Below are 21,982 nucleotides of genomic sequence, written 5' to 3'. Positions count from 1 at the left end.
AAAAAAAAAAAAAAAAAAAAAAAAAAAACTCATTATCTTCTATTCTGACTCTAGGCAGGGCTCTGAAATTGTTCCTAAAACTTCACTTTTGAATATTTCACAGCCATATATTTAATACCAATCCTGAGGAAGTAAAGATGTTGTTCTCTTTGATATCTTATTTGATATGTTTTAAACCAAACAATGTTACTTTTACCTAGGGGCTATCAAGGGCTAGAATGCAACATTTGGTTCAAATGTGCTGTCCAACACCAAGTTCTACATGCCATGAACTCTGTAAGTATCATTAAATATTGATGATTATGATCCAGGCTAAATATGTTTCCCCCTTTCACTTTCAGGTACTGACAAAAAAAAAATCATGAGGACTTTGGTCTGCTCCAGTTCAAGGTGGTTCATATAAAATAATAATGATAAAATGGTGATGTTGATAATGATAAAGCAGTTTCACTACTGACAAAAGGCTGTATTTTGAAACCTATTGTCTTTTCTGCTCCTACTATTATTAAACAATTTTCTGTTGACTCTGTGTTAGTATTAAGCCATTAGAGCTGTGCAATGAAAGAGATGAGAGGAAATTCAGTTTTATTGCCTTGTGCATATAACTTAAGTAATCTAACACGCACTTCATTTGTTCAACAGTGATTTTCTTAATAACTGAGATGTGAAGCAGCTTTTCATGTTTACAAAACGTATGCAAATTAAGCAAGAGCATTATTTTTAAAAAGGAATGGATTTTCAAATTTGACATATAAAAAATCCATTCTGATAGAAATGAGAAATATGAATATATTTTTAGACACGTTTCTCCTTTTAGACTTTGGGGAACAAATATAAATACGATTTACAGGGACTAGTAAAAGTCTTTTAAAGATATATAAACAAAAATGAGCATTACAATTTAGGAGAAATATACAAAACCTTTTTTTTTTTTTTTTTGACAAAAATCACTTCTTTCTCGTTTTCCTTAGAAGCCTCAACACTGAAGGTTTAAATCTTTACAGAATATACTAATCCTTTCTTCATTTTTCAATACTATCTATTGAAAAGCAATTATATACTTGGTTTAACAGAGGACAGGGCAGAGTTACTGAGCTACTTGCAGTAAGAACTATTTTAATTATAATTTATAGTAACCTAAGAAGAATTTTTAATGTAGCTCAAGAAAATTATTTTTCTAAGTTCCTGAAAAAACTGCTTTTCTAAAGAAATTAATTACTAATTATAAAGTTAAATGACTGGCCCACGTTGCTTCAAGTAAGTTTAAAACAGTAACAAGAAAGACCTAACCATCTTCCCCTTCACAAGCTTCACATTTAAAAAAGAAAACAGCACACATTACCTAGCTTACGTGGCTCGTGCTCCCTGTCAGCCTGGACAACTCGAAAGTGCTTTCAGACCAGATAGTGAGCTTACCGATCGACTGCGTGGTTATTGGCGTGAGGGGTAAAATGTGCTTTTAGTTTTATGAGGAGTGTTTAGTTCCAAACTGGTGTCTCTCGAACATTTATGTTCTGGATTCTAAAATCTCAAGGCTACACAGTTCTTCACTTCTGAAATGCACTGCTCAAATTTCATATTGAAGGATTAATCCTGGTGTTGATTTGAAAACACCATTAGTTTCAATGCCTCCCTTTTCATCTTTCAGTCTAGACCAGTGCTGTCTCACAGAACTTTCCGGATATCAATGCATTCTACATCTCCCCTTGTCCCACTTGACAGTCACTAGCCGCCTGTGGCTAGTGGCTACTGTATTGGATGGCACAGGTCTAGATTACTGTAGTTTTTGATTGTGCTTTGATAAAATTTTAATAAACTGTTTCATTGGAGCTATACAAATATTTTTCATACTTTAAATGAATAACATTATGCTGTATGATAATCATGTGGCTGTATCCTATTATAACTGTCTTCCCCTGTTTATTTTTTTCTACAAATATATTCTGATGGCCTAACATTCTCTAGACCTCACATTAAAGCCCAGGAGATGTGATAGTAAACAAAATGTGCACAGTCCCTGCCCTCCAGGAGTTTAAAACCTACTGTGGAACAAGCAATTGAATGACAGCTTCCACAGTGCCTTGATAGGGAAAATAGAACATATTATGACTATAATACAGGAAAAGCACCTAACACAAGTTATGAGGTATCTCCAGGACACTTCCAAAAGTATAAATTGGGACCTGACTTGAATGAAGGATAAATAAAAGCCAAGTAAAGGCCTAGTAAGGAATGTTGAAGACAAAACAAACAAAGTTTGGAGAAGTTGAAGGATATAAACATCATTAGGTGGCTTGAGTATAGGATGGGAACTGGGGGGGTTTGGTTGGAGGGAAATAGCAAAAGGTGAGGCTAGAGAGGAAGAGAAATACAGGGGCCAGATCATGCATGGCCTTGTGAGCAATCTTAAGGACCAAGAGTCCTTGTTTATGTTCATATCTCCAGGCATTCCATGGCACATAGCACATGGCAGGAATTCAGCCAATCTTTGTTCAGTGAACACATGAAAGAATGAAAATTCAACAAATGACCAAACAAATAAGTGAATGTGCTTTTTCTTTTAAGAAAAGCAGCTATGTAATATGCATCTATAAAGTATGTATAAAAATAATGTCATGTATCTATATTTTTATATCAGTATAAAACTGGAACCTATTTAATGGGGTTAGATACAATGAAAGCTCAAGTAAAAGAGACATATTTTTATATTTTACATCTACTTACGAATTTTGTAATACAGAGTTTCTAAAGAAGTCCAATTCCACTATTTACTGCATTTGCTTTTCTACAAAAATTGTTCTTAATTTTCACCAACTATGTAAAGGTAGTTAATTTATTGATAACCTCCAGTAGCACTGTGGAACACTGAAGTTTATAAGCTATTTTAAGGCCTTTTCAGACCCAATTCAGGCCTTAAGTATTACTGTGCAAGGAGACATTTTGCTGGAACAACTGTTCTTAGAAGTCTTTAAATCTAAACAGGAATCAGGTAACAGAAAATAAAGTTTCACGTAAATATCATCTCTCATTCTCTCCTTACTTTCTTCCCCGCCCCTGCTCTTCTCTCCCTCTCTCTCTCTCTCTCTCTCTCTCTCTCACACACACACACACACACACACACACACACACACACAGTCTTCTTGCCCATCCTTGCATCTGAAAAAAAAAAAGCCAATAATCTTCTACTGAGAGAGCTGTGGATCAAAGGTTCCTTCTATAAGTGTTACATCCATCTTTTTGATTTGCCAGGGAGCAGCATGGGGCATTGTGTTTTATTCCACGTCCACACTTAGTCTCTTAGCCATTGGCCCAGACTAGACGAGTAGCTCAATAGAATCACTGAGTCACTGAGTGGTGAGAGGCTCCCTCCTGGCAGGGTGCTAAGTGATGCTCCCATATGGGTTTTGCAGTTAGAAAACATGTGCTGGATATGGAGGTGACCTGTCTGGGACTTCTGTCACTCCAAGGGTCACCTGGAATGATCGGGTGATCAACGACCTGTTTGAAAGTTTTATTAAATTGTTCAGCCTAAGCCTTCCTTTCAGTAGCTTGTACTACATTAAAGAGATTATTGCTCCTCTGCCCTCCAATCGTTTCCAAGCTGATTTTTATATATTTTTTATATCCTTAACACAAATGCCTGTCTCCTGGTTCAGAATTCCATGACCAGTGCTGAGCATACGCTGGTGCCTGCTAAATCATCACTGAGTGAAGGAACGGCCTTACGGGCTTACAGCATGTTCCGTGGGATCTGCGACCTTCAGGTCATCCTGAAGGGCTCAACCCCACATCGCCTTCCAGAATAGAGCTCAGCATCAACTGTGAGAGCAGGAAGGCAGCTAAGAGAACCAGGAGTGGAGCTAGACAGGTGGAAGAGATGAAGGGGGCAGTTCCTTAATACCATCAGAGCCTCTACTGAATTTCCACAGCTTCACAAGCTAGCATTTTGGATAAGTATCTAGTATACTTGTCACAGAGTTAAATAAAATGGACTTTCTTCAAAGGAAGTGCTTTTAATACAATAACTGTTTTTTGGTTTTTTTCTAACCAATGGATTAAAAATTTAACACATTTACAAAATCTGGCATATTTATATATTGTAGCTAAACAGATATTCAAGCTGCATTATAATGTAATAATAATAAAAAAAGATCCCAGTTTGTCTATTAAGTCTTTGTAAGTCTTTGTGCCATTGTAACAGTAGTGCTAATTATCAATTAAAGATATGATAATTACAAAGAGCTTTTTTGCTAAAAGAAGGAATCTTTTTCAACACCCACGTGCTGCACAATTTCCTATGACCTTGTAACACTACTCTGGTATGGCCCAGAAATTTGTATTTCAGTCTGAATGCTGGGAATCATATTATTTCTCTCTCTGTGCCAATCTTTTTTTCTTGTGAGTAAACTGTTTTCAGAAGGCTAAGGGAGAGGGGTAATGGTCCAAATGGGAAATATACAACTAATGACCCTTCATGAAACATATTATGCTCCTCATTAAACTTACTCAGTTAACTGTATTACATTAAATTAAAATAAATAGGATTTAAAATTTTACCCAGGAGTAGCAAACTACCCTAACTTTCAACTTTGTGTTAGATCCATTCTAAGAATGGATTTCTCAAGTCGCTGATGTATCACAAGTTCTTAGCCTCCAACACAATTATGTCTTAGTCTCCTAGAGGTTTTCAAACTTAGTGTGTATAAGAATTACTTGGGAAACTCACTAAAAACGCAGCTTCCTACCCAGATCCCCTCTTCTCCACCAAGTATCTCAAGCATACTGATTTTAGTGAAATGCACTTTGGAGAGTACTCTATGTATTTTTATGGTATAAACTTTGTCAAGCTTAGGGGTCCCACTTTACTTCTTTCTCCATCATCTCAGTTATTACTAAAGTGTGGGAAAGCCGAATGGGTGAAGACTGTGTAATTCATGTAGTTGAGCAGGGCAGTCCCACAGCGTGTTAGACTTATATGTTATTTTCATCCAAAGAATCAAACCATCTCTAGTTTTGGTCTAGGAGCCTCAGAATGTCGTTTTGAGAGATTCACAACTTTCATCTACTGATGTTAAGTGCAGGATAATAGTGGCGTTGCTACTTTACTCTCTTTTTGCTTTTTAAAGAATTACATTGTACAGACTTTCAAATTCACTGCCTTCATTTTTGAGATGAGAAAACTGCTCCCCGCCCCGGGAGAAGTAGCTCATTTGTCACCCAGTAAGACTGTGCAAGGCAAGGGTTAAAGTGCAAGCCCTTTGACTTCCAACCCAATGTTCTTCTCATGACCTTGAAGAAGTCTACCTCAGATACCCATCTGTCCAAGAATATGAAAATCTCTAGAGTATGTGAAGTTTTAAATCTCCTTTAAACCACATAGTATATTCCTGAGCAAAGCCCTCACAATACAATTTTATAGATTTTTAAACTCCTTAGAAAACAAATTTTAAAAGTCAACACATTTTCGACTAGTTTAATATGGTTCTACTGCACTTCCCATCATATTAAGAACTGGAGCAGTTCAAATCTGATGACAAATTCCAATTCAGATTTTTCTGTTACCCTGCAATGGTTGTTGTAATGATTTTGGTAACGAGGTGGAGTTTTGAGTATAGAGTTGTTTTCTGTTCAGAACTTATGTTAAATGTGCGTGAATGTACACAAGCATGCACACGAAAGCACTCATGAGGTTTGACAACTGACAACTGTCTGTTAATATTTATGTCTATGTACTTTCACACTTATATGTGCACATGAATAAAATACTATCTGAAATACATACTAGGTAAGTTTTATAAATGATCTTAAATTTCAAGATCAAGGCAAGCCCACAATTAAAATTATCAGTCAATGAAAAACTCAATGTGTAGTAATGCGAATCTGAAAGTATTTTAAATACACACCACATTAGGTCTACTCATCATCTGCTTTTGTTTCTCTGAAATTATCTGCTTGGCCTTACTAGGCAAAAGCTAAAAAAAATTTAATTGATCAGCTCGATACTTTAAAAAAACTTCCAAATAAAAGCAAAGAAACGAGAATTAATCTTAGACAATTATAACAGGTAAAGAGAAGATGGATGTGAGAGGCGGATTAGTTTGATCAGAACTAGATTTTTCTTACACCAGTTTAAACAATTTAAGCAATGGCAAGAATAACTTGTATTCTGGCAGATTGATGCTGAATACGCACTTTCAAAGCATTTATTTTCTCTTAATTCTGGGAAAGCGGTCACAATCTAGGAAACCACAAGGAGATAGATAGGTGAGGAAAGCAGACAGATGGGGGGCATTATATCTGTATAACGGGGACATATACCTCATTACACCTCTTCCTTTTTGGTTTAGTATTCATTGCTTATAAAGGGTACTATAAGGCAATAACATTTAAATAGGATACACGTGAGAAGCATTTAAAATTGTACAGCAATGTTACTTATGCTAACAAATCAAAAATATTTTGAGTTTCAACGCCATGCTTATTTATTTTTGGCACAATGGAACAATGTTTTAAATCTAACTTTGATAAAATACCAAGTAACATTTAGAAATTCATTTCCATCAGATTTCTGATCCCATGTATATTAACAGTGCTATATTAAATGATATAATTTGGGGGAAAAGATTTCTAGGAGAATAATTGTCTTTACTCCTTCAGCATGAATACATTACGAAGAATGAATTAGAAAGAAGAGACATAAAATGAAAAACAAATGAAAAGTTGGGGTGAGCTCATTTTTAAATATTTTTTTTCTTTGCTGGGAAACTAGCATATACTTAAAAGAAATCATGAGAAGTCATCTAAAATGTGGGCGAGCCATCCCCTGGCCACACTTCCCCGTTCTGGCGGCCTGACACTGCGGTCGTCAATGACGACTCTTGAAGGATGAGGTTAATAATCTGATACAGGTGCCTGATTTCTAGCAAGGACCAGATTCATGTAGTCCCTATTATCATACCACTCTAACTTGCATTTTGAGAAAGAGAGAGGGTGGAGTAATAGTTGGGGCGATAAACCTGGGTACACCTGTGGGAATATGAACATCTTAGGTAAAGGAAGATGTGCTTGTGGAGGGGGGGAAGGGAGGGGGGAGGTCTGAACACCCGTGGCTCTGCCTGTTTGCGGTTCGCCAGGCACGCATGCGCGCTCACCTCCACGATGTCTGAGTTCGTCCGGCTCTCGTGCGGCTCGTTGTACTCGGTGTACTTGAGCAGCACCTTGTCCATGTCCGTGCTGGCGTACTGGAACAGCTTGTTGGTACTGTTGAAGATGATCAGCGCGATCTCACAGTCACACAGCACGCTCAGCTCATACGCCTTCTTCATCAACCCAAATTTCCTCTTTGTAAATGTCACCTGGAAAAAAGAAAGCAGACACGTTTTTTTAAAGAGGAAAAAAAAGCAAGCCTTTAAAAATAAAACAGTACTTTTTTCCTTTGTAAAACAACGTGTGTTGTTGTCAGAGCCCTCGGGCACTAACACATTTGGAAAGAAAGCAAATAAATCTAAAACTAATTTCTGCTTAGAATTCGAAAATGTGTGATTTCTAGCTTGCTGCTGAATGTGAAACTGTAAATGCCAGATTTAATGTAGGGCATTTCAATGAAGGTGACCAGAGAACTGTTCATGTTTCTTTGAGCAATTCAAGATTTAAAAGAGTCCGTTTCAGCAGGGTTAGCATATTTCTTAATTATAAATTCGGAGCTTATTTTTGGGCCACGTGAAGACTGGACATGACATTATGAACACAGTATTTTAGATCTATGTTCAAAATTTCTCAAAACTGTTTAGTCTCATGCCATTGAACTGAAAACGCTGAAGGGATCTGACTGTACTTTCAGACAGAGTTGTATTCTGTTTTCTAGAAATCCAGCAGGGAGTTGGGAAGTGCTTTAGCCATAACTCTGTTAGGGCTTTGGTTTCATTCTTCTGTGTATCTTTCTTCCTCTCCCAAGCCAGAAACTGTATTGCCATCTTTGCCTTTCTCTTCTTTTACTCTAATCTATTACCAAGTCCGACAATTCCTCCCCTCAAAATGTTTCTCAGGTTCACACTTTCTTGTCTATTTCCCAGGCATCTCTATCATTCATGTCTTTATCAGCTCCCTGTCCTAGACGATCTCCCTGTCTGAAACCATTCCCTCCTCGATTCATCCTAATCTTCAAAACCTTACTCTTGTCACTGCCATTTCCTGATGGGCCGGCTACAACAGCTCCCCTCTCTGGCTTCAAATACTTCTACCTGCCAGTGCAAATATGCATTTTACTATCCCCAGTTTCAGTCTTCTCTTGATTAAACTCCAGTCTGCCCACCAAAAACCATGAACATTCTTAAGTATAAGCCTTTATACTTCATGGTCCAGTGTTTCCCAGCAGGTCTTTTGTAGAATATTATTTCTACAAAATACTCCTTAAGACAGAAAGTTCAATGGTCCAATGTGTTTGGGAAATGAGGCACAGCGGTATATTAAAGGCTGAGGAACTTTTTAAACCTTAACCTGCTTCCCAAACTTACTGCTGACAGAACGTTGATTTCTTTGCTTATTTATTTATTTTGAGGGGCACTTACTATCATTCTTCTGAACCAGGTTTTTGAGGCATCTACCCTGGGAAATGCTGACTGACTTTTAAATAGTCACCTTTGAAAATAATAACTGAATTTTTTTCCTCAACTTCAAATCCAACCCATCTTGCAGAGGTCAGCTCAGTTTTATCTACTACCTACTCAGGTGTAACTCCTAAGTCTACAGTCCTGCTCCTTTTCTTTCTCTTTGTCTCCAGCCACCCCATGGATGTCCTCCACTCATGTGTCTATCTAAAAGTCCTAGGAATCTCAAACCCCCAAAGCCCAAACTCACCTTCACCCTCGAATCTGCTCCCCTTCCTGGGTCCCCCATCTCACCATAAACTCAGTCACCCAAACTAGAGACCGCTGAGTGGACTTGCAATGTCCCCTATCCCACACGCCTAAATAAATGTGTTGACAGGAAGTGTGCACTAGCAGACAGAAAAGCTGACTTCCTGGTCTCCTCATTTCCCCACACTTCTGTTAATACTTATTGTTTTACCCATCACCCCTTTATTTTTTCTTATAGTACTTATCATATTTTATAACTTGTATAATTTTGTGTGTGATCATTTGTTTAATGTCTGTCTCCTCCACTACGGTGCACATTCCACAAGGGCATGTACCATTTTTATTTTGCCCACTGCTGTATCTCCAGTGCCTAGAACAGCAGACATATGGGTACACATTAAAAATCTGTAGTATAAAAAACGAAATAGGGAAAACTATTTTTAGAAATAGCAAAGTGATGTATGTTATATAAAACTGTGATAGCTTTCCCCACCGAATTTTTATTTAGCAACTCATAAACAGAATTTTAAAAAGATAAATCTACACTTTAATAATGATTGTATTCTTTAATCACATCTGCACTGAAGGCAGCATGATAGAAAGGGAAGAACATGGGGTCTGGATTCAGGGGACCCTAGATTTGAATGCTGATCTGCTATTTATTAGTCATGAGAAATTCACTTAACTTCTTCAAATTTGATTTTTCTCCGAGTCTGATTTTTCATCTATAAAACGGAGATAACACCTACTTGTGGGGTTGCTGCAAGGATTACATAAAATAACATATGTACAGTATCAAGCTTTGTGTTTAAAGTAGAAGCTCAATAAATCTTAGTTCCCATCCCTTTCTTAGTTGACTTACAGGAAAAGAACTTACAAAATACACCTGTCTTAGTGGCTCAAAGAGTCCTGATCAAGGCTATTTGAGGATCTTACTACAGTCTTCCTGATAGAAAGATAAAGCTGAACTTTGGAATTCCCACCGATCATTCTTTGGAAAATACAGCATTTAGGTATTTACCAGCCCACATCGGCTAGTCAATATCTACTCAGATATGTTATTTACGTTGCAACTGGGATAATTTTTCTTTGTAATGATTGCCAATGTCTCACCTTCTGTTTTATGTTTATTGATTGTCTTACTAAAGTGCTTCTAATAAAATATAGCTAGTGTTTTATTTCCAGTGTCTCACCTTCTGTTTTATGTTTATTGACTGTCTTACTAACCTGTTCTTATAAAACATAGCCAGTGTTTTATTTTCATATCTGATTATCATACTACTTTAGAAACTTTTTTTATTCTGGTTCATTCAGATGAGTCATCATTGGTATTAGGAATGAGCTAAATAAAGGCTATCTTTTTGGAATGGATAAAAAGTATCACCATTAATTATACAGATTTATACAAAATGTCTTTTAAGAATTCTCTTAGATGCAATTTAGTCATGCAAATATACTTGCACATTGGTATTTTGTTTAGTGAAGTAGGCTACAGAGTACGTTCAACGCAGAAGGAAGGCACTGACCCAAAATACTTTCGTATATCTAAAACCACTTTTTAATCAGACTCTCATGACCACAAACTGTAGGTGGAATGTCTCGATACAGTATGGTTTCTGTTGTACTCAAACCTCAGAATTTAGCACGTTACAACACTCACCCTCAAAGTACATTTCAGCACAGAAATATCATTAAAGCCACTACTTGTTTGCTTTTAGGTACTCCTCAACTTTTGTGTAACCAAATAGGCTGCTGGATAATGCATACTTATTTAATAATACCTGTCAGAAAGTCAGTGCATATGGCTTCTTTTCATTAAAACTGCAAACTGAAATGACAATGACTATATTAAAGCATTTAAGAAAATATCTTCAAGACCTACTCTTAATTGCACTAAGTTTAATTCTGTATTATGTTCATATTCTTCATAGCATACTCAAAATGTATTTTATAATGCTTTTTCTCATTGTTCACAGTTAGATAAAATTGTTTTTCAGTATTAAGCTTTCTTAAGAGAACTGGGATATTACCCTTCATTTAAAATATGCCACTCAATGACAAAGATTGCGATTCAGAGCTTTTATACTTAAATATAATAATGCATTGTAATGATTACATTTTCCATAACTTGACAATTGTTTGTAATGGGGACAAGTCCATTTCTATTTCAATAACATATTTTGAACCTTAGGTGAGATGGAAAACTCTTTTTACAGCAGTTAGGCAAAGAGATGCTCTTTTCCAGTGTTTACATCAATCAAGGTGCACCAAGAAGGCAATAAAACCAATATTATTTAAGTGGGCACTATAATTTACATTTAGTTTTCAAAATTAAAGAGACTTCATATGTAATATATGTATGGAAAGCAAGATTACTCTGTAAACATTGAGCATTTTATGTTTTTTTTTCTTTACCTCTTGAAACAGCCTCAAATGTAATGATGATGTTTTATTAAGACATTCAGTATTAAGTTCTATATTAACCTCGAGTTTTAAATCCTAGCACAAGGGCAGGCATCACAATCACACATCTCATGCTGACAATTACTCTAGAACTTATTAGGTATGAATCAGTAATTGAAATTAGAATTTGAAATTGAGAAAAGGAACATTCATTAAATACAGCTCCATACAATTTATATTCCTTATAAAGAAATAAGGAAAATCTATTTACAGAAACATGAAAGTAATTCAAGCAATTTTTATTGAGCATTTTCTACATGCCAAACATTGTGCTGACCAATACTGACTGAGCGTTCTCCACATCAGACATTGGTGCTGGGTGTTCGGGCTTCTACTACATGTAAATATATATCTCCCTTATTCATGTCTCATCCTCATGGCTAGAGGAACAACAGTCATTTAATTCCTTAAAGCTCCAAAGGAATTTCCTTCATTTGAATCAAAATGTATTCCTTGGCTAATAATGTTATATTTCCAGTCATGTGTAATGACCTGAACTGTATTTTTATCCAGAGTTGGGTGAATTCAGTTTTTGTTTTCTGACCAATCCTTCTTCTAGACTGAGCAAGAAAAATAACAGTAGATGTTAACCCAATCAAGAGGAATATGAAATGAAACCTACCATATTGGTTATTTCTTATCTTGTACTCAGAGAAAGCTGATCATGGCATTACGTCCCTCCCCCTTTCCATCTGGCCGCTGGCAGGCTCCCATGGTGCTGTAAGGCTTCCTTTAAATGTCAACTTCTTCTATGAAGCTTTCATTGTCACATTCAGATAACACTCATTCCTCCCTCGTTGTTATCCTCTAGAGCTTTTTACAAACCTTTATTATGAGACTTATTCTAATGTTACAGAGTTGATTGGTTGTTTGAGTCTGCCTCTCCTGCTGGCTTTTTGAGCTCCCTGAAAACCCCACCTCTGGCCTCACAAAGACTGACCAATGGATACTCAATGAACGAATGGATTACGGAATGGAAATACTCTATTTTAAACCGAATGTCTCAATAAAATTTTCTGCTAAAAGTAGATAATTTTTAAACTTGTCTTTTTGACAAGTTATTGTTTTACTTTTCTTGAAGAAAGAAAAAAAAATTCAAAAAGTTCAGAGGAAAGTGGTCTTTATTCCTTGCCCTGATGACTCATCATGAAGGACAGAAAAGTGTGAAGGTAAAAACTGAATTTTACAATCACAGGATACAGAGGTAAAGGGGGGAGGAGCTAAGAATTCAGATGACTGCATTCATTGAGCAAAAATTTACTGAACTTTCTAATGAGATCAGATTTTTAAAGAACATGTATTTGGCAACGTATCTGATGAAATCCTCATCACAATATTATATATTTGAGATTAGCTAGTAGTAATGTAGATGATTTAAATATGAATTAATTAATTGGTGTTAAGTTTAAGGACAGTCTCTTGCAAAGGGCCACAGAGTTCAAGAGTAACTTTCCTGTCCCAGGCACCATTTTTATTAGTGGTGTAGATGAAGATGTAGCCTGCATGCTTATCAGATCCACACACTACACAAATCTGGGTGATAACCCAGTAGATTGTAGAGTCTTTATACATACATAGCTCACTCTACAGAAAGCTGGGTCACAAACGAAAAGAAACAGAGGTAATATTAAAGTCTTCATTCGTATTAAAAAAAAAACCAGAATTACATAATCTCAGGTTGGAGGAAAACTAACATGATAGCTGTTTATGGGAAAAGGATCTAAAGTTATAGTGTTCGACAGTGAGAACTAATTATCCTAATGATCTCTTAGTTAGTCAGCACTAACTAATCTTTGGTACTATGTTCAGCTCTGGGAATTTTAAGAAGACACTGGGTGACACCGACAAAATTAGAGCATCTGTAGGATGGCAAACAGGTCGATGTAGGGTCTGAGAATAATTTTGCAGGAGAAATCATTGAGGGAACCTGGAATGTTTAACCCAGAAAAACAGAGTTAAAAGAGAAATGCCAAACACTTTCCAAGATCTACAGACTTCGTGGCCATGTGAAGAGGCAGATGAGTTATTCTGTTTTGTTCTATAGAGCAGAGTTAGAAAGCATTGCTGAAAATCATAAAGAGGTTCAAAACAGGGGGAAACCTAGTGATGAGAACTGTCCAAGAGTGGATCTAGTCCCATGAAGTAAGAAGCAGTTCATTCCTGAACATGTTCACGTAGGGCTGCATATCAAGGAAGGTCTAGAGGGCGTTCCTGAATTCAACAGGAAGCTGGACTAGATACCTTTAAAAGATTTATTCCAGATTTAGATGTTCAGATTCTATGCCTACGTAGCACAGACCTTTGGGTAAAGGGGAAGATTACAGTGAATGGAATACAGTTTATAACAAGAATCTATTTCTGCAATTTCATTCTGTAGAATGTCTTAGGTTTTGGTTACTCAATCTCATCACTATGTTACCATAGTCATTCTAATTTTAATATTCCAAGAAATAAAACTGGATCACGTTCTTTTTGTAGTTAGAAGAGATATAAAAGACTGTAAAGAATTGGAGTAGACAATATTAAATTAGGTATAGTGCTGAAAATGCACAGAAAAACAACTGTCCAGATTGATAAAATAGCAAATTCACATTAAAATATTTTAAAAGAGGCAATATATATGCATCATCACTGGGGCTCTGTACTGTGGAAGCAAAAACATGGGAATTGAAAATCAAGTCTAAGCTCTGCCATGTATGAGCCGTGTGTCCTTGGGCTCGGGTAAATTGTTTAACTTACCCGTACCCCAGTTTCCTCACCTGTAAAGTGGAGGTAATGACAGGTATCTTACAGAGTTATGATGAGAGTTAAACTAAGGAACACACAAGTGTAAGTGACTTGTTGACTGTGAAACACTATACAAGGTAGGTAGTATTTTTTTTATGATGCACCAGGCTCAGTCACTTCTTGTTACGTACTGTAAAAGATTGCTCTCTCAACTAAACCTCAAGCTTCCCTTGAAAGCCCAGAACATCTCCTGTCTGCTCTTGTAACCTGAAGTCCCAGAACAATACTTGGCTAAATATTCGTTGAATGAATGAATGGATAGATGGATGGAATAATTACTCATTTTTTTTGGCAATCAAAACTGAATGGCTAAAAATGAATTTCCATGCACGCTCAAATTATGTTAATAAGAAGTTTGCCACTGAGAGAGGAAAATTTCACATAGTTATTTTTCTTTTTTGTCCCATTAACTTATAGTAAAAATGTACATTTAGTAAAAATGAATAGGAGAAAAACTGGATTGCGTCAAATTTTGTGTGTGGGTTTGTTGGTGAAATTGGAGCATATCGTATTTTTTATAATTGTTTTTAGATAAGAGTGTTGACTTTATTTGGTGACTTTTTTTCTAAGAAGTTTTCAAAGACTTTCTAAGCTACCTTGCTCCATTTGACAGCATCTCTTTTAACTTATTATTGGGCACCGTTTATCATCCCCATTTCTCAGATGATACTGTAAACAAAGGCATGAACTGCCTTATCCACACTCACAAAACTAGTCGCTGATGAACTAGGAATAGAACCCTCTTCACACAAAATCCATCTTTCTTTCCATTAGTCAGTGTTCCTTCCCTCTTTTAGACAACTGTGCATTTCAGGGGCTGAAGGTCAGTACAGCATGGACCCCTCCAACCACTCATCAAGCACTGTACAGGTACACTAAGAACTGTCAGCAATTCTGATGAGCACAGCAGGGTAGTGTACAACTTATTCATTAGTATAAGGACAGCTTTCTAGGTTAAAATAAAACAAATAATACTAATAATACTAAAATTGAGAAGAAGTTGGTTTCTAGGTTCTGACAATAAACCAAAGCTCCTTTTGTGTGGACTCTGCAGCTACCTCTGCCCTCAGACCTCCAGACATTCCCACTAAAGCCAGTGAGAACCACATGCATGCACTAGTGGGCACACACTAGTTCTATATTTATGGATGTTTACTTAAATTTCACAGAATGAGGGGCATTTTGGTTGGTAGCAAATACAAGCCTGTTTACAGCCAGAATAAAAAAAGGTGGGTCTCTGATTTACACACAGTCAATGTAAATAACAAGTTCTAAAACAGAGGACAAGTCCTGTATCATTTCCTACAGGGCACAGAAATTAGTTAGACTACTGTGTAACAGAAAGGGCATTTAATCATGAGTCTCCACACCACACGCAGGCCTCTGTTCACCCTCCCAATCCTGGCTCCATTCATAAAGTCACCTCAGGAGAACTTTCCTACCATATTTTAACGGTAGGAGTCCTTGCACCTTACAGGAAAGAATAAATGAAAGAAAAAGACCTGTGGAAACAGCAGCTATTCACATCTCTGAGAATAACTGAGGCCTAACTCTAAATGACTTCAGATGCATTACTAAGGGAAGCAAGGATACTTTTACCTATGGGTCTCCAATACTTCATCCCACCAATCAGAATTCTTTCAGCCTGATCTTATTGAACTTATCAGTGAGTCTGCTCAGTGAGTGGGGAAACTTTTTACTCGTTTCTTTAAATCGTAAAGTAGTATTAGTTTCATAATTTTAGAATGCGTTTGGGACTAATATACCTAGCTAATTGTATTTTCAAAGTTTTGAGGTTTTATCAGGGTTTTTTTCGTCCAAATAGAGTCACGAGGAATACAACTGTAATCCTATGGAAATAGTTTAGATCCAGTCCTCCTCACCCACAGCCTAAAGAATCTCCCAGTTTCCTCCTAGTTAAGGAAAAGGAGTGACTAATGAGGGACAAGATGGGCAGTTCACGGATACAATGCGCTCTCTAATCCAGAGTCTCTAGGTCTTCCTATGTGTTTAAAGGGTTAGGGATGGAGTCAAGAGTCTGCAACGACAATCTTTAATTGAAAAAAAGGGAAATGCCCTCTTAAATGCTCTTTTTCTTCCCCTGGCTTGTTCCTGACAGTAAGTAATGGTGCAACTGTTCTAAAGTATTCCTCTTCAATTTTATTTTGTTTAATTCAGTCTGTCATTAGAAAGGCTTGCGAGCTTTAGGCTTGATGATTACTCTCGGTGGGAGGAAGTAGTGCCACTGCAGACTTGTGTTCTAGACAAGCGCTCCTTTATACAATGACGGGGCCTGCCACCATAAATGAAAGGCTCTTTAAAGAGCAGTGAGGGACTCTTTTAAGCAGACTGCTACCATGTGCTTGTAACCCTCCAGCATAACTTGCGAGGATGAGACAGCAGTGTGTTCTGCTGCAAAGAGGACTATTGTCCTCGTTAGCCTTCAGCAAACTGAGCCGCATTTCACTGCAATGCAGTAGGATTTCCAAAGGGTTTCAAGCAGTAGTTCCTAAAATTCTGAATGCGATAGAAGGATTAAAATAGGGGGCTTAGCATGTGGAATTTAGGACTCTACCGACCCCTCACCCTAAGTCAACACCCCAAACACCCAAATAAGACTTTAAATCTTGTGCATTGCACACTATTTCGAGGAAACATAATAAAACAATGGGTTAGATTACAGTTAAATAACTGAACGCATATTAATAAACTTGAGCGTCTTAACAAATTCAAAGTCTGGGTTTTAAAACTTGTCATAGCTGATTTCTGATATATTTATGTACATGAGGAAAAGGTAGATGATGAGTTATAATTATTAAATTTAGGATTTAAAACATTTTATTGTGGTTCATTTTTAAGCCTAAGAATGTTTTGGATTTTAAAAAGAGAAGACTATATATAACACAATATGTTTTAAATTTTTTTATACATGCTGTTGAGGTTTGCTTGGTTTGTTAAGGGGCTGATTTACATTCTAAATCCAGTCTGCAGATGCAGTCATAAAATAAATACTTGTTTCTCTATACCTCATGTACATGAAATATATAATTTGAGTCTGAAAAGAATCAAATAAACCAGATTAATATTTTGGGGGCAAAAACATGTTTACTAGTTTAACAAAGCCAAAATGTACCTAAGGTAAAGGTCAAAGACTACTTCATTCCCTGCTGAGCAAATGCTCAGGAAGCACATTTGTCTATGTTTCCTGTCATAACAGGAAGAGTGTAACTTCTTCCTTTCCACAATGGCTTCAGTTTTACCTCCTAACTCCAATATTTTCTCCCTCAGGGCCTTCCAAATCAATCCTTGCAAGACAGAAGGCAGGAGGCGGTCTCCGTTGTAGTTTCCAAACAGTTACATTTGTTGAAATGTTACTTAAATGTTAGTGATTTCTTAAGCTAAACTGTTCCAACTTAAAATTAAAAGTCAAATATCCAAACATTTAGATTGGTTCTCTTATTCCTATTAATGGTCCAACATATTTCAAAAGAAACACAAATACATATTCCATACTATGGAATTTCATTTACTTTAATTTAACTAACAATGTTGTCATTGTTTTGTTTTGTTTTGTTTCCAAACAAAGCCATTATTCTTGGCGGGGGCAGGAGTTCCAATTGTGTTCAGTAAGACTATGTTGGGATGTCAACATTAAAAATACTCTTACTAAGAAGGAGCTCATTTTAAGTGAATAAATTACAATGTTAAAGGAAGTCTAGACTGCAAAGTACATGGCTTTTGAAACAATCAGCAACATGTTCTTTAATCTACAGTTTGGAAGAAACCTCTTGGTTTATGCGGTCTATTTATAATGTTAATATTTTTAGTGTTGGTTTCTCAGTAATACAATGTCATACAAAGTTCGGGCATTTGCAAAGCAAAAGGGGATTTGTAGCACACAGAATGGTGTGTGTATGCACTTACAGGTGGAAGGTGCCATTCCGTGTCAACTTGCTGCACAAAATGACTGAGACACAATAAATATAAGCATTGGAATATTTCTAAATTACAGTTAATTAAATGGAAATTATGTGAAATACACAAATTAGAACTGAAACAACAAAAAGTCTTGAAGCCCTCAAGTTCAAGGAGGAGCTTCTATCTTAAATCCAGTGACAGAATTCCAGAGGAGATAGTTATGCTTTTCCTTGTGAACATTTTGGCCTCTCTTGGACTTCCTACTAAAGGAAAGCTAATGAATAGTTTGATGGCAGTTGAGACAATACCTTTTTGGCAGTAAAGGAACAGATCTAGCTGTGTAAGTACAAAATGTCCCACACGTGACTGGGATTGACATATATACACTAATATGCATAAAATAGATAACTAATGAGAACCTGCTGCACAGCACAGGGAACTCTACTCAGTGCTCTGTGGTGACCTAATTGGGAAGAAAATCCAAAAAAGAGGGGATATATGTATACATATAGCTGATTCACTGCCCTGTACAGCAGAAACTAACACAACATTGTAAAGCAACTATATGCCAATAAAAAAAAAAAGTCTCACACAACATGGGATGTACAGAAAGTATGCTGTGCACTATCTCTATGATTCAACTATAGAGTGGGGAAACCATTTCTGAATTGTTTTCAAATTGATAGGAACAGAAGAGAAAGGGATGGCTTGATGTCACAGCTGTTAAACATACATCTGAGTACTCTGGCTACTGCTTTCTTTGATTTGGAATCTCGCAAAAATACAGTTTGTCATTTTTCCCTTCTGGCTTTCTTTTTCAGTCTCTCACCAGTTAATTCAAACTCTCTTAAAAAAAAAATTTTCCCCTTGGTGATTTTAAGATTAACAAAAGAATGATTTAACTTATATGCACGGAGAACCTTTAAGTAGGCATGCACAGCATCAATATACCCTGCAATTCAGTTCTGAGATGCATTACTGTGTCCTAAAGTATTACTATGATACACCCTGCTTTTATTTATTTACTCATTTTATAAAATGAGTTTAATAAAAATTTTAATATGAGTATAGGGGAGGCAGTCAGCTGTAAAGAAATGATATTGAGGGAAAAGGAGTATAATGATCATTATCATGAGTTATTTGCAGGTTTACTTTGGATTTAGAGATTAAAAAACCCAACACTTTTGCACTGATTGAACTTTTTATTCACTTGACTTAAAGCAAGGTTCCAAATATCCACTGACTAACATGGAGAACTACTCTACAGTATTTAAAGCATAATTTCCTCTCAAATAATGTGCATTTGCTCGATATGCATACAAGCAAGTGACAAGTTGGGACGTTCTCTTTGTGGAGATGACAAAATAAAACAGTGTGTCTGGATGGCTCTGTTCTTTAACTCATGGTTTAGAATTCATCAAAAACTTATTTTCTTGAAGCCATTTATTTGTATTTCTATATTATCCTCACATTTAAAGACTGAATCTATCTCAACTTCCACAAATTTTATATTCGGTTACTAGGTTGTAACTCTCAAGTTTAGAACAGTAATCAGTCCTTTTATTTATGGGTATTCTAGATACCACCTTGAAGGAATGTTACAGTAAAAATTCCATTGAAATTTTAGTTAAAATTCTAACAAGAACGTAAAATAGAGGAAAACAGGGGAGAGTAAGGAGTAAAATCTGCTTCTTTTTAAAGAAGAGTCATTTGAGAAAATCAAGGCAACTCTTTATTTTTCAGTTTAGTTTAGAAAATATCAGATTTAGTTTAAAAACCTCAGTATGTAGAAACTGTCAGAGGCTGCATCTACACTGAACTATTTCTCCAGTTGTTTTTTTTTCTGAGCCCATTTAAAATAATTTATAAGTCATGTAAAGAAACTGAGATAAGGACATAAGAAAAGGGAAAAAGTTAGAAAATTTAACAGCTATGACTAATCCCCTTTAGTCATAAGGGGATTCTCCTTTTCTATTAACAAGAGAATGCTGCTAATTGTCTTTAATTTGTGCTCCAGTTACTGCACTGATAATTACATGATATTTTGTTTGCTGGCAAAAACTGTTAGTGTGCCAGGTCTGATAGAAGAAAAGAACTTAAGACATTTAATAAACTCCTTTCTTTAACTTACTATATTAGGCCATAACTGTGTTATTCGGCAAATATTTTTCTCTGGTAGTTATTCAAATATTTAAATGTCTTTTTATAATAAGTCACACAAATAAATTCGGGTTTGCCTCTCCTATCCTTTCAAAGTGGGAAAGCTGAAAATTTTAAATACAAACACACAAGAAAACAGATTTAGGTTAAGCATGCCTAATTTTCATATATCTTTCTTCTTGACTTAACAGATTTCTAAGTATATTCTGTTTGCAAAAAGAGTCATATGAGGACAAAACTCATTTAAAAATATGGCTGTTTCAGAAGCACAGTAACAACTGGTACCATATGAAGGAGGGTAAGATTATTGCCTAACTGATGAAGGTAACTCACAAGTAAGAACCAAAAATGCAGATGGAGAGATTGAAATTGTAGTGTGAGAATAAGCTGGAAGCTATAAGTGATTAAAAATAGTGATAAGTAGTTCAAAATAATTTGGTCAGTAACATACATTTGAAAATAAGTCCCACAAGCATAGAAATTGGGAAACTACTTCTCCCCATCCTCGTCACAAGTTATAAATGTTCTGTGTGATTTTCCTTCCTGTCCACAAGCCATCCTCTGCCATCATCTGGCTCTTGCTCTGAAATGATTCTCTTGCCCCTTGTTAGCTTCCAAAGGCTCCTTTGTGCCCCAGCTCTACTCTGTTCCACTTTTCCTTCCATCTTCCTGATACCCTTTTAAGGTAACACCCTATTGAAATGGAGGTTTCAGGTACCATTCTTTACTGTGCTACACAGCACAGGTGTTGTTCTGATAGAAATCACATTAACTATAATAGCTAATGGTGAGTCTTAACAGGAATAGCTGACAGGTAAAGTTATGGAGCATTTATTATATGTTAGGTGCCTTACATTTATCCCCCAATTTAATCATCTCAATGACCCAATGAAGTGGGTACTATTTTTTAATCTCCCCTCTACTGATGAGGGAAAACTCAGAGGGGTTAAGTCACTTGCTGGAGGGTCACACAGCTAGCAGGTGGCAGAACTAGGGCCAGAACAAGGTTTGTGTGTCTCTAAAAACCATGTTCTTCACCATGGTATTACACTGGATGCAGTATGATGTAACTGGGGAAAGCAATGACACACAACCATGCTCTTAGCCATTATATTATACAGAATGCAGAGTGACGCGATTGAGAAAAACTTGTTTTGTTTTTGAATCTGAAAGATTTGGGCTCATATCTTGGCCACCTCCTAGTATTAACTATCTGACTTCAAAGTGCTGTGTGATCTGGGCCCTCCCTAGCATCTAAACCTTTTCTCTCATCTCTCTAAAGTTATACACACCAGGCTCAAGCTCCATAGGCTTTCCTTAGACTCCTTAGCAAGCTCTTTACTTTCTCAGAAGCTTCGCAAACACTGTTCCCTCTGGAATGTTGTCACCTGCCTAACTCTGAATCATCTTTTAGCTCCCATCTTTCATCATTTCCTCAGGGAGGCCTTTCTCTCACCCGCAATCTAAATAAGGCACCTCCTGTTATTCCTTCATAGCATTTGGAGAGCTGCATTCATAGCACATGTGAACAGAATTTTTGTTATATATTTGCATATTTCATGTCTGGTTCATCCCACCAGGCCAGGGGTCCACCAACTACGGCCCACAGGCCAATCATGCCTGCCCCCTGTTTTTGCCAGTAAAGTTTTATTCAAACACAGACACATTCATTTGTATACACATTGTCCTTTGCTGCTTTCACTAAGAGGGCAGAGACGAGTAGTTGAGACAGGGACTGCATGGCTCACAAGGCCAAAAGTATTTGCTATCTGGCCCTTTACAGAAACAGTTGGCTGACT

At 36.6% G+C, this 21,982-nt stretch overlaps 1 protein-coding gene across 19 annotated transcripts in view; it reads right to left on the bottom strand.

The window, feature by feature from the left end:
• The window catches only part of MEF2C (myocyte enhancer factor 2C), a 148,701-nt gene that overhangs the window by 69,490 nt on the left and 57,229 nt on the right, over positions 1-21,982 (bottom strand). For all 19 annotated transcript variants that reach the window (XM_027100664.1, XM_027100656.1, XM_027100661.1 and 16 more), the window contains exon 3: positions 7,152-7,355. In XM_027100664.1, coding sequence (XP_026956465.1) covers positions 7,152-7,355 — 204 coding nt within the window. The remainder of the gene's footprint in view (positions 1-7,151; positions 7,356-21,982) is intronic.

This window comes from Aethalodelphis obliquidens, unplaced genomic scaffold (assembly GCF_003676395.1).
Source record: "Aethalodelphis obliquidens isolate GAN/ISIS:26980383/991018 unplaced genomic scaffold, ASM367639v1 scaffold4, whole genome shotgun sequence".
In the NCBI taxonomy this organism is placed as follows: Eukaryota; Metazoa; Chordata; class Mammalia; order Artiodactyla; family Delphinidae; genus Aethalodelphis; species Aethalodelphis obliquidens.
The sequence above is the reverse complement of the archived record's forward strand: the minus strand, read 5'-3'. Positions and strand labels throughout refer to the sequence as shown.